Here is a 14,277-nt window from a genome sequence, read left to right on the forward strand (position 1 = left end):
TGCCATTATCATCCATATGTTTATCCAATAAACTTTTAAATGCCCTCAATGTTGGTGAGTTCACTACTGTAGCAGGTAGGGCATTCCACGGCCTCACTACTCTTTGCGTAAAGAACCTACCTCTGACCTCTGTCCTATATCTATTACCCCTCAGTTTAAAGTTATGTCCCCTCGTGCCAGCCATATCCATCCGCGGGAGAAGGCTCTCACTGTCCACCCTATCCAACCCCCTGATCATTTTGTATGCCTCTATTAAGTCTCCTCTTAACCTTCTTCTCTCCAACGAAAACAACCTCAAGTCCATCAGCCTTTCCTCGTAAGATTTTCCCTCCATACCAGGCAACATCCTGGTAAATCTCCTCTGCACCCGCTCCAAAGCCTCCACGTCCTTCCTATAATGCGGTGACCAGAACTGTACGCAATACTCCAAATGCGGCCGTACCAGAGTTCTGTACAGCTGCAACATGACCTCCCGGCTCCGGAACTCAATCCCTCTACCAATAAAGGCCAACACTCCATAGGCCTTCTTCACAACCCTATCAACCTGGGTGGCAACTTTCAGGGATCTATGTACATGGACACCTAGATCCCTCTGCTCATCCACACTTTCAAGAACTTTACCATTAGCCAAATATTCCGCATTCCTGTTATTCCTTCCAAAGTGAATCACCTCACACTTCTCGACATTAAACTCCATACTGTAGTTTAGTATCTATTCCCATTTGGAGGAAAATGGGCTTATCAGTGATAGGCAACATGGTTTTGTGCAGGGAAAGGTCATGTCTTACCAACTTAATAGAATTCTTTGAGAAGTGACAAAGTTGATTGATGAGGAAAGGGCTGTAGATGTCATGTACATGTACTTCAGTAAGGCATTTGATAAGGTTCCCCATGGTAGGCTGATGGAGAAAGTGAAGTCTCATGGGTCTAGGATGTACTAGCTAGATGGATAAAGAACTGGCTGGGCAACAGGACACAGGAAGTAGTCGGGGAAGGGAGTTTCTCAAAATGGAGAACTGTGACCAGTGGTGTTCCACTGGGATCCGTGCTGGGACCACTGTTGTTTGTGAATACATAAATGATCTGGAGGAAGGTATAGGTGGTCTGATTAGCAAGTTTGCAGATGACACTAAGATTGGTGGAGTAGCAGATAGTGAAGGGGACTATCAGAGAATACAGCAGAATATAGATAGATTGGAGAGTTGGGCGAAGAAATAGCAGATGGAGTTCAATCCGGGCAAATGCGAGGTGATGCATTTTGGAAGATCCAATTCAAGAACGAACTGTACAGTAAATGAAAAAGCCCTGGGGAAAATTGATGTCCAGAGAGATCTGGGTGTTCAGGTCCATTGTACCTGAAGGTGGCTGCGCAGGTCGATACGGCATGCTTTCCTTCATCGGAAGGGGTATTGAGTACAAGAGTTGGCAGGTCATGTTACAGTTGTATAGGACTTTGGTTCGGCCACATTTGGAATACTGCGTACAGTTCTGGTCGCCACATTACCAAAAGGATGTGGCTGCTTTGGCGAGGGTGCAGAGGAGGTTCACCAGGATGTTGCCTGGTATGGAGGGCGCTAGCTATGAAGAGAGGTTGAGTAGATTAGGATTATTTTCATTAGAAAGACGGCGGTTGAGGGGGGACCTCATTGAGGTCTACAAAATCATGAGAGGTATGGACAGGATGGATAGCAAGAAGCTTTTCCCAGTGTGGTGGACTCCATTACTAGGGGTCGCGAGTTCAAGGTGAGAGGGGAAAGGTTTAAGGGAGATATGCGTGGAAGGTTCTTTACGCAGAGGGTGGTGGGTGCCTGGAATGCATAGCTGGCGGAGGTGGTAGAGGCGGGCACGATAGTGTCATTTAAGATGTATCTAGACAGATACATGAATGGGCAGGGAGCAGAGGGATACAGATCCTTAGAAAATAGGCGACAGTTTTAGATAGAGGATCTGGATCAGCGCAGGCTTGGAGGGCCGAAGGGTCTGTTCCTGTGCTGTAATTTTTCTTTGTTCTCCTCCAAACTCAGGAAATCCTCCTCACTAATCCCACTAATTAGTTTCCCATTAATCCCCTCCCCGAGCGAACCGGTGATTGGCACAGATCGGAGACCATACCGTCACCCCTTCCAGTCCCATGTGCTGTGTCTCCATTGTCCCCACACCCTCAGGGCTGCCACTACCACTGGGCTTGTGGAGTACTGAGCCAGCGAGAACGGCAGAGGTGCCGTTAACGATGCCTTCAGACTTGTGCCTTTACAAGATGCTGCCTCTACCCACTTCCACACCGACTATTCCCCCACTACCCACTTCCTAACCATCGATATATTAGCCGCCCACTAATAGTTGATAAAGTTCAGAAGGGCCAGCCTCACTCCCTGCTCCCCCGCTCTAATTAGGACCTTCTTCACCCACGGGGCTTTCCCGAGATCGCCACATTCATCTTCCTAAAACCCTTGGGGATGAAAATTATGAGACACTGAAAAATGAACAGGAATCTCGGGAGGACTGTCATTTTCACAGTCTGTACCCTCCCTGCCAATGACAGTGGGAGCACGTCCCACCTTCAGAAGTCCCTTTTCATCTGCTCAATCAACCTGCCCAAGACCTAGAACTGGACCGGTGCAACCTTGAATCAAGGACCGTGTTGAAATCTCCCCCCATAATCAGTCGATGTGAATCTAGGTCTGGGATCTTCTCCAGTACCCGTCTCACAAACTCCACGTCATCCCAGTTCGGGGTATATATATTTCCCAACACCACGGCCATTCCCTCCAGTTTCCCACTAATCAGAACATATCTACCCCCTGGGTCCGTTTCTACATTCCCCACCTCGAATGCCACCTGCTTATTATCCAAGATCGCCACCCCCCTCGTTTTAAAGTCTGACCTTGAATGGAACACCTACCCAACCCATCCCTTCCTTAACCTAATCTGATCCCCCACCTTCAAATGTGTCTCCTACAACATGGCCACGTCCGCCTTCAGTTGCCTCAAGTGCGTGAACACACGGGCCCTTTTGACTGGCCCATTCAGTCCCCGAATGTTGCACGTAACCAGTCTGCTTGGGGGGCACGCCGCCCCTCTCCCGTTTGATCAGCCATAGTCTCTCCTAGGCCAGTCATCGGCCCATGTCCCGCACCTCCCCTGGCCTTCCCCCAGGTAACCACCATCATCAACCCTCCTCCACCTCCACTTTGAAAGTCCCCTCCTAGTCAGTAGTATTATATCCCCCCCCATAGATCTTCAGATTCCCCTCCCCGTCTCTTAGTGCAAACAATCAAAACAAAGGCAAGAAGTAAAAACAAACAATCCCTCCCAACGTCCGAACACAGAGACCTACCCCTCACCGCTTAATAGAGAACTGCAACCCAGCCTGACCCCAAAAAACAGAAAAACAAAAGAAACCCGAACACCAAAAACAACGTTTTTCACAGTACAGTACATTCACTCCACTTCTCCTCCATCAAAGTTCAAGGTCTTCCTTCTTCTGCCAGTCCATTCTCTCTCATTAAGTCCACAGCCTCCTCCGCGAGCCAAAGTACAACTCCCGGCCCCCATAGGTCACCCTTAGGTGAGCCAGGTACAGTGGTCCGAACTTTACTCCCTTCTTGTACAGGGCCGACTTGACCCTGTTGAAGCTCGTCCTTAACTTCGCCAGCTCTGCCCCCAGGTCCTGATACACACGGATCTTGACACCTTCCCAGTTGCAACGCCTCGTCACGCTGGCCCACCTCATGATACGTTCCTTATCCAGGAACCGATTCAACTGTACCACCATCGCCCTCGGCGGCTCGTACCCCTGGGGCTTGCGCATCAGCGCCCTGTGGGCTCGATCACCTCCAACGGCCGGTGAAACGCACCTTCCCCAAGCAACTTCTCCATCATCCTCCCTACATATGCACCAGCATCCGTTCCTGCGGTCGCTCCCCCCCCCCCCCCCCCCCCCACCCACCCACCCCCGCAGGCCCACGATCTGGATGTTGTGCCTACGAGAACGGTTCTCCAGGTCCTCCACTTTCTCCAACAGTCGCTTCCGCTGGTCTCGCATCAGTCCCATCTCTGCTGCCATCGAGGTAGACTGTTCCTCAAGCTCCCGCGCCAGCTCCTCCAACCTCTGGATCACCTGTTCCTGGCTGCCAGTCTCGTCTCAACGCGGTCAACCACCACTTTGATCAAGTCCACCGCCCAGGCCAGGTCCTCCAAACTTTCGTTCCTTTGCTCGGTGAATTTCTTGTTTAAGAAGCTCACCAACTGCTCCTTCGACCACTGGGCCGGCAGGGCCGGACCCTGCCCCTGCCCCTGCCCATCTGACATCTCCGTGTGCATTGCCAGCTCCTCACCTGCCTCAGCGAACTGGTTTGCTTTTTTCCGAGTACTTCTGGTTTGCCGCTCAATAAACTAGGAGTCACTCCCTTCTGCTCTCACTTCTACACCTTTTTCCTCCAAAATTCCTGCTACAAACCGGGGTAAAGGCCACAAAAAGACCACCATGAGCAGGAGCTACCAAATATGCTACCGCTCACTCCATGGCCGCCACCGGAATCCAAATTTAATTATTTGCAATAATGTTATTTGCCCTTAAATAATTCTCCATTTCACTGTAGTATTTAATACGAGTGTGTCAAAACTACCATCTTACCTAATCTGAGTCAACCGATTCAACTTGAGCAATTAATCTTTGTAATTGCTCTGCCTGTTCCTTTAGATGTGGCATGAAGTTTTGTTGATGATCCTAAGAATATCAGGGATGGGAGTGTTAGCGTGAATGAATCTGAAAGAATCACTCGACACTCGGGTCCATTCCAATCACCAAACAGTTTATTGAAATTACGTCAGTAGGGAACGAGTCTCTGGGCGATCCAGATATTTCTCCACTGAACAAAGAAATTCATCAATATTTATACTATTTCAAACAGTTACTGAGCCTATCCCGCTAGACACAATCCAATCCTAATGATTATAGATTACATATGTTGACCTTTTTGGGCCAATGAAATTGATTACTAGACATTAGTGGACTGCGTGATCAGCTCACTTGTCTTCCGTCCTTGGGTCTTAGGCATAACCTTGTACAGGCTGGTATCATCATCGTCAACATTCCACAAGAACATCTGCCCTGAGGGCAACATTCTGCTCCGTGTGCTTTTGTGTGTATCTGAGTGAGACAGCCCATATAAGGAATGTGGTCAAGCTGGGTGGCTTGATTCCCATGTTCCCTGTTGCCTGACAAACTGTTAGATATGAATATATGTATTTTATATGGAAATACATGTGAATTACATAATATTTATCACAGGTGCCTCTGCCCGAGGAAACCCACTTCGACAGTATAACACTCTCTAAAATAGGATTGTTGATTTAAAGTTATTGCAGACCTACTTTGCTATATCTAAATCCAAATCAACAAATTTAATAGTCTCATAAACCCTGACTCCCAATTTAAAATTCTACTGTTAATCAACTTAATAGCACATCTCTCAGCCTCCACAGTGTCACCCAACAACATGTGCCACTAAAGATGCCTGAACGAAACATTGGGCGCGATTCTCCAGAAAACGCTCTACGTTCATTTGTGGCGAGCTTTTCAGGGAGTCTCCCAGCGGCTCTGCCGGGATCCCATGCATCACCCCGCACCCCCCCCCCCCCCCCAACATCCCGGAAGCCCCTACATACCTGCCCTGCACATCCCCATCCTTCAAACCCCCCCCTTCAACCCCCCCCCCACCCCCACCCCTCCACCTCCTTGCATGGGCATGGCCCTCCTCGGCCCCTGACACTTGGCAGTACCACCCTGGCACCTGTGTGCCCTTGCTCTACCACACAGGCATTATTCCTGCCAGCTTGGCAATGCCATCCAGGCACCTTAGCAGTGCCAGGATGACAGTGCCAAGGTGCCCATATTCCGGGACAGGCCAGGGAGCCACCCTGCACTTACCCCGACCACCCAGGGGTCTCCGATGGCCCGGGAGACCTGCTGGGTGCTGTTCCTCCTGGTCCATATTTTTGTGCACCATTGCTGAATGTGGAGGACGGAGGATCGAGGATGACCGGTGGATGCTGGGTAAGTTCAAAAGTTTAAAACTGGCTTCGGCGCACGCCGTTTGGTCCTGCCCCTTGTGGGTGGGATTCGGTCTCACGCCTCGTGGGACTTGGGTGAATCCCGCAAGGCGTGAAGGCTGTTGGGAAGCCCGCTTGAGGGCTCTTTCAGCATTCACCGCGCTCAAGGGAGAGAGCTCAACGCGGCTGGTGGATCATAACAATTGTGTAGTCTATTTTTGGTTGAACACAGTCTATTTTCAGAACAGATCTGAATGAATGATAATTCGAAACAACGGTTCAGGCGATTGATACATTTGAGGAACATTTTCTTAGTTTTACTTCTGCATCTGCTGCCATTTCTTTTCGGTGGTTTCAGAAACTCTCTGAAAAGTTTCACCCTGCAGAAACACAGCTTTTAATAGACACTCCCATGAAGAGTTAAAAAGAATTTCAATATTATTTTTCTCTGACATCTATATCACCCAGTCACTTCTCAAGAGCCTCGACCACTAGCCTCAAGTCCCAACTGCAAGGACACTTTTCAATGAATATGACAAATTAGTTTGTCTTTTATATGGTACCTCAGAATCAACTCAAAACTCTCTCCAACTATCTAATTCAATTTCTTTTGCCTCTTGTTAGTTTATCCTTGAGTTTATTGGCATATCTTCACGGTCATGAGAATGTCTGCTTCCAGTTCTGTTCAGAAACTGTCCTGTGGTCTGTATTTCATTGTGCAATCTATTCAAGCTATGGCCTCTACCTTTACAGCTGGTAGACTCCCTACTGTAAGATCACCTTCTTGCACTACTGCAGGGTCTGTGATAATTTCCTGATGCAAGAATCACTTATGGACTTATCAATACATGTGCTGTGCTTTCTTACTCTGCATCTTTATTTCATTCTACCAATCCATGGACCTCACTCCTTGGCCATCCTCGGAACATACAGCCAATATTTAAACTTGTCAGGAGCTTTTCCTACATGTCCCATAATTGTCACATCCGTCCATTTACTGGACTCCTCGAGAATATATGTCACCCGAGAACCTACTCGGGATAATTGGTCTTCAGATTTGACAGTTCTGTCTGTGTGTCATGCACTCCTTTGACCACAATGCAACCCCTTAATATGCTGTATTATGTTCCTCAGGATCTTCATCACAAAACTTATGACCATATGAGGTACAAGGTGCTTCATTTACTCCCTATCAGCTGCTCAAGTCTGACAATTCTAAGTAATCGTAAGAAATGAATTTGATTACCATGTTTGATAGATACTATTGACAAGGTAGATGTACGTGTTTTAAATGCTTAATAGCCTTTACTTCAATAATATAAAATAAACTGCAGCGTGTACACAATCTGGCAGCAGCAATGAACAGGTCTTTCAACCAGACCTCATGGACTACAACAACAAACCTGCGCTGACTGATGACATCACCTCATACTGATGATGGCAGCATACATCTTAGTGTACACAATATAACAGGTACTGTCTTACCATCTTGGCCGATTACCTTACCAAGACCTTTCCATTCCCTATGACTTTCAATATTTTAATACACCAAATCTCCTGAATTATGTTCTGTCTCAGATGGTTTTATACAATATTTCAAGAGTTTTCTGAATTTTCTCTGAGACCTCGATCTTGATGAAATCCTATCCTCTGCAAATACAGCATTCAAATGTGCAACAAAATGAACTAATTGTAGGACCTTGCAAAGCAGACTAACTATCACAGAGCAGAGGAGGCATTTTGGAATTTTGATTGGAAAGGATAGGAAAAGATTTTCCCTTGATCCACCCCTCAATGTTATTCTTTACCATTTATTCATTCTTTTTGTGACCCATGAGTGGGGTGATCTGCACACAACCCATTTGACATTTTTTCAGAGTTTTGTTTCCTCTTTCCTCAGCCCGAGGTCACATAAGGTGGTGAGAAATGAGGAATGCGTGTTAAATACCCATTATTGGTTGTGGTTTTGTAAAAACTTAGCAAGTAAAATGTGATCACTAATCACTATCAACCTGGATTGACACTCCAGACCTGTGGATCACCTCCCATAATAACATTGCATATTTTGCGGGAGTGCTGCTAATTCTAAATTATTGGTTGGCATGTTGTAGAATCATAGAATGGTTACAGCAGAAAGAGGCCATTGAACCCATTGTGTCTGTGTTCGCCCTCTGCAAGAACAGTTCAAGTAGTGCCACTGTATTTTTCCCCATAGCCCTGCAAATATTTCCTCTCCAGTTAATGATCCAATTCTCTTTTGAAAGCAACAAATGAATTCCAGATCGTAACCATTCTTGTGTGGAAATGTTTTTCCGCACATTTCCATTGTTTCTTTTGCTCAACACCTTACATCGATGTCCTCTGGGTTTCAATCCTTCCACTCATGGTAAGTTTCTCCCTACCTCCGCTGTCCAGACCCTTCATGATTTTGAATACATTTGTTAAATACTCTTTCAACATTATCTTCTCCAAGAAAAACATCTACAGATTTGAGCTTCTAGTTACTAACTAAAAGAATCAAGTTTCATGTTTTTCATAGAGTCATAGAATTTACTGTGCAGAAGGAGGCCATTCGGCCCATTGAGTCTGCACCGGTGTTCGGAAAGAACACCCTACCGCAAGGTCAACACCTCCACCCTATCCCCATAACCCAGTAACCCCACCCAACACTAAGGGCAATTTTGGACACTAAGGGCAATTTACCATGGCCAATCCACCTAACCTGCACGTCTTTGGACTGCGGGAGGAAACCGGAGCACCCGGAGGAAACCCACGCACACACGGGGAGGATGTGCAGACTCCGCACAGACAGTGACCCAAGCTGGAATCGAACCTGGGACCCTGGAGCTGTGAAGCAATTGTGCTATCCACAATGCTACCGTGCTGCCCCTAAAAGCACAATTGACTAAATACAATTTTCTTTTTGTAGGCAACTTATGCTTTAAACCACAAAGAAGAACATTTCCCATTCATACTTGCCACACATAACACAAGCCACAGAATTACAGTTCATATAGCAACTGTTCACAATCGCTCACAGCTTCCAAAGGGTTGCTTCAGTTTTTCTTTACCAGCCAAGTAGCTTCTATTTCTAGCACTGACCTTTGCTGTGATGGTTAGACTGGAGACTCCTTCCTTCTAGCCCAAGCTAGGGGGATCTTCCATGCCTAACTTAAGTCCTCACAAATTCAGCCTCTTCAATCTGAGTGTGAGCTCTCTCCCACACACATTCTGATTGGTGAGTAATAGAGTCAGCACTTTCTCTGCTTCAGTTGCAGGACTGTTTGCCTCTATGTCCTGCTCTCCACCTCTCAGATGGCCACTGACTATCCTAAAATAAATTGCTGTTTGTCTGTGATACTTGTAGATTTGGATGGAGGTCTGCATTCTGATCTCAAAATGGCTTCCTCTGCCTTCTTCCCCTTGGCAACATGAACCTCATATCCAGGTGGAATTGCTTATTAACTATCTTTGATCCTAACTCACTTTCAACTTCGAAGTAAATGGATAGGTAATAGAACCACTGTTTACAACCCAATACCAACAGCCCCTTTCCCGAACTTTGGGAGATCCAGGGTCTACTCATTGTAAACTCAGAAACTCCAAATAAAAATACCTTGCACCTTCTTCTCAGTAAAACAGTCTCAGTCTTATTTTGATCTCTAACAATTAAAAAAAAATTTTTTTTGTAAATTTAGAGTGCCCAATTAATTTTTTTCAATTAAGAGGCAATGTAGATGTGCACCCAGCCTGCACATCTTTGGGTTGTGGGGGCGAAATCCACGCAAACACGGGGAGAATGTACAAACTCCACACGGACAGTGACCCAGAGCCGAGATCGAACCTGGGACCTTGGCGCCGTGAGACCGCAGTGCCTACCACTGTACCACCATGCTGCCCTTCATCTGGCCAAAGCCCCTTTTCAGGCTAGCGACAGCTGTCATCACTTTTTTTTTTGATTGTCGTGGGGCGTGGGCACCACTGGCTGGACCAGCATTTGCTGGTCATCTTTAATTGTTCTTGAGAAGTCACTGGTGAATTGCCTTCTTGACCTGCTGGAGTCCATGTGGTGTAGGAAGGTCCACAGTGCTGTTATGAAGGGAGTTCCAGGATTTGGATCTAGCGACAGTGAAGGAACGGTGATATTGTTCCAAGTTAGGATGCCTTGGATTGGAGCTCGCTGGTGGTTATTTTCCTGTGTAGAGATTGTGGGTTTGGAAGGTGCTATTAAGGATCCTTGGTGAGTTGCTACTGTGCATCTTTTAGATGGAGGACTATGTGTCGGTGGTGAAGAGAATAAATATTGAAGATGGTGATTCAGATGTCAATCAAGTGGGGTTGCTTTGTCTTGGTTGGTGTCAAGCTTCTCGAGTGTTGTGGGATCTGCACTCATCCAGGCAAGTGGGGAGTATTCCATCACACTCTTGACTTATGCCTTGTCTGGACTGATGGACTGACTTTGGGGGGTCAGGAGGTGAGTTACTCACTGCTGGATTCCTAGCATCTGACCTGCTATTCAGCCACAGTATTTATATGGCTAGTCCAGTTTCTGGTCAGTGGTCGCCCCTCAGCACTGAGGGCACTGGAAAATCTCAACCAGCATCTATCAGGAGAGAAACAAAACTAACATTTTGTGTCCATAGATTCCAGCATCTAATTTGTTTTTTATTCTTTTAAGCATATTTGTTTATTCTTGTTTATTTTAAGCATATTTCTTAAGTTATAACAGATGTTCACTATACTTCAAAAGTATTTAATTGGCTATGAAGTGCTTTGGTAGCCCTGAGGTCAGAAAAAGGTGCTTAAGAAGTTTGTTCTTTTCTCTATTTTTGACAATTGTTGGAATGCATTCACTGCATTCCTGTTTACAATCTTATTACCAGTAAGTACCAGATAATCTCTCTGCTATGAATCCAAATCAATCCATTTAATATCAGCACTTTGGCTTGATACTGAATTATTGACGCTGTCATGACAATTTGAGACAGATTCCTCCCTGTAATCCATCATTCTCTTGCCTGTTTGCTTTTGAAAAAATGTCATTGTCTCCTGTTCTTCGTTCCAGGAGAATGCAGCTCCCAATCCACTGGCTAAGGAGGAGCTGAACCTGTTGGCACAGTTAATGGGAGGCCTGGAGATCAAGAAGCCTATTGGTACTGAGCCAGGATTTCGGCTGAATCTGTTTGGCACAGATGAGGAGGAAGAGTAAGTTGACTGCTGTATTTTTAAAATTTGTATCTTTCATAGGGACAAGATTTATATTCACATATATGCACATGTACATCCAGTGGTTAGCACTCACAGTGCCAGGGACCTGGGTTCAATTCCGGCCTCGGGTGACTGCGGAGTCGGCACGTTCTCCCCATGTCTGCGTGGGTTTCCTCTGGGTGCTCCGCTTTCCTCCCACAGTCCAAAGATGTGCAGGTTAGGTGGATTGACCATGCTAAATTGTCCTTTAGTATCCAAAAGGTTAGGTGGGGTTACTGGGTTATGGGGATAGGGTGTGGGCGTAGGCCTAGGTAGGGTGCTCTTTCCAAAGGTTGGTGCACTCGATGGGCCAAATGGCATCCTTCTGCACTGTATGGATTCTATGATCCACATGTCCCTTTCCACAGATACCTGTGTGCACACAGATGAAACCCCCATACGCACCCATGTACATGCACTCACAGCCAGACACTCCCTCACATACACATCCATATTCATATACTTTCTCCCATATGCGTGCACATACTCACAAACATGAATTGGAGAATTTTCACATCTCACAATGCCTCTGACATTTCCCAATAGCAGGAAAGGAAAGTTACAATTGGGAGTCGCACATTCTAGTGGCACCCTTAAGAGGTTGCAGAGGCCCAGAGCAGTTTTGCTATTTATATTCTTAACAGGGAAATGATGCCTAATTTGGTTAACACAAAACTAGGGCCGGAAATAATAAAACTTGGAATTATTTAATCCTCCACGCACACACGGGAATTGTTGTGTTGGTATACACCTTGCAGGAACATCACAGGGACAGTGCCTCTTTAAGAGAGGGAAATCTGAGCTGTTTGCCACAATGTGGCAAGGTCCCAATCCAAGGCCTCCATCTAAACCAGGCCTTCGGATCTGAGTCCAGTGGAGACAGCGGTAATACAGTATTAACATAAATCATTACCAACAAGACCTTGACCATTACCATAACACAACAATATTAACGAGGTACAGCGGAAACAGAAACCTGGGGCTGGATTCTCCGCAGCCCCGCGCCGAAATCACGTTTAGCGCGGGGGCAAAGAATCTACTTTCCCGAAGGAATCGGGCCCGGCACCGCTCCGGCGGTTCTCCGGGCCGCAAATATCTACGTGTCCGCGAACTACGCCACGCAGCTGGGGGGCCATTGCCAGAGGCCGGTCCAGCGAACCTCTGCTCCCGACCGGAACTCTCGCCTGATGGCTGCGGACTCAGTCCGCGGCCGCCCTGGTGGGGGCCGGGGGGATTGAACACCAGGGGGGGGCCTTCTGGGCGGCCGGGATACAGATAGGGCCGGCCCGATGCAGAGGCGCACGTCCGATCGCGGGGGGGCCTACTTTATGGAGCTGTCTCCGCGGTCCAAGTCCGCCATGGCGTTCGGCGAGGCCGCCGCCGTGTGCATGCGCGGACGTGAAACCGTTTTTACACTGCCGTGGGGACATAGCCCCATTTTGGCAGAATCCAGCCCCTGGTCTATACTACATTATGTGAAGAAGGTTATATAAGATAGTGAAGAAAGGTTATATAAGATTGCAACAGGATCTTGACCAATTGGGCCAGTGGGCCGACGATTGGCAGATGGAGTTTAATTTGGATAAATATGAGGTGATGCATTTTGGTAGATCAAATCAGGGCAGGACCTACTCAGTTAATGGTAGGGAATTGGGGAGAGTTACAGAACAAAAAGATTGAGGGGTACAAGTTCATAGCTCCTTGAAGGTGGAGTCGCAGTTGGACAGGATGGTGAAAAAGGCATTCAGCATGCTAGGTTTTATTGGTCAGAATATTGATTACAGGAGTTGGGACATCTTGTTGAAGTTGTACAAGACATTGGTAAGACCACACATGGAATACTGTGTTCAGTTCTGGTCACCCTATTATAGGAAGGATATTGTTAAACTAGAAAGAGTGCAGAAGAGATTTACGAGGATGCTACCAGGACTTGATGGTCTGAGTTATATGGAGAGACTAGATAGGCTGCGTCTTTTTTCCCTGGAGTGCAGGAGGCTTAGGGATGAACTTATAGAGGTCTATACAGTAATGAGGAGCATAGATAAGGTAGATAGTCAACATCTTTTCCCAAAGATAGAGGAGTCTAGAATTAGAGAGCATAGGTTTAAGGCGAGAGAGGAGAGGTACAAAATAGACCAGAGCGGCAATTGTTTCACACAGAGGGTGGTGAGCTTCTGGAACGAGCTGCCAGAGGCAGTGGTAGAGGCGGCTACAATTTTTCCCTTTTTAAAAAAAAAAACAGTTAGACAGTTACATGGGCAGAGTGGGTATAGAGGGATATGAGCCAAATGCAGGCATGTGGGACTAGCTTAGTTATAGAAACTGGCCGGCATGGACAAGCTGGGCTGAAGGGCCTGTTTCCATGCTGTAAACATCTATGACTCTATGTGAAACGAGAAGAGTTGCTTGTTGCAGTCTGATCTGTTCTAAAGAATGAAGCAGACTATTTATAGATGCAGCCAGTTATCTTTTGACCTATTTTTGTCTTATAGTCATGCAGCGGCCATAAGGCCTCCAGACCTTTCAGATGAAGTGATCGACATACAGGTCTCTCAGGTGAGCAGAATGATATTGGATCGCTATTTGGAGCAGCTGCACCTTACCTTTTTTTTAAAAATATATTTTATTCAAAATTTTTGGCCAACCATAACAGTACATTGTGTATCTTTTACACAGTAATATAACAATATAAATAACAATGGCCAGTTTTTTAAACAAGAAATAAATAATATATAAACAACATCAAAATTAAAAAGCAAAACTAAATGGCACTGCCTTGTCCCAAATAAATACTCTCCAAAAATACAATTCAGCAGTCCAGTATACAATTACCTATAACAACAACCTATACATATTATACTTGTACACTAACATCCCTGAGAGTTCCTCAATCTCCTCCCCCAGCTCTTCTTCCCATTTCCCTTTCAGCTCATCTACCATAATCTCCCCCTCGTCCCTCATTTCCCTATATATGTC

At 46.4% G+C, this 14,277-nt stretch overlaps 1 protein-coding gene across 2 annotated transcripts in view; it reads left to right on the top strand.

Moving 5' to 3' along the window:
- The window catches only part of oscp1b (organic solute carrier partner 1b), a 90,510-nt gene that overhangs the window by 69,939 nt on the left and 6,294 nt on the right, over window positions 1-14,277 (top strand). For both annotated transcript variants that reach the window (XM_072502104.1, XM_072502109.1), the window contains 2 exons: window positions 11,120-11,259; window positions 13,794-13,857. In XM_072502104.1, coding sequence (XP_072358205.1) covers window positions 11,120-11,259; window positions 13,794-13,857 — 204 coding nt within the window. The remainder of the gene's footprint in view (window positions 1-11,119; window positions 11,260-13,793; window positions 13,858-14,277) is intronic.

Source organism: Scyliorhinus torazame, chromosome 1 (genome assembly GCF_047496885.1).
Source record: "Scyliorhinus torazame isolate Kashiwa2021f chromosome 1, sScyTor2.1, whole genome shotgun sequence".
Classification (NCBI taxonomy): Eukaryota; Metazoa; Chordata; class Chondrichthyes; order Carcharhiniformes; family Scyliorhinidae; genus Scyliorhinus; species Scyliorhinus torazame.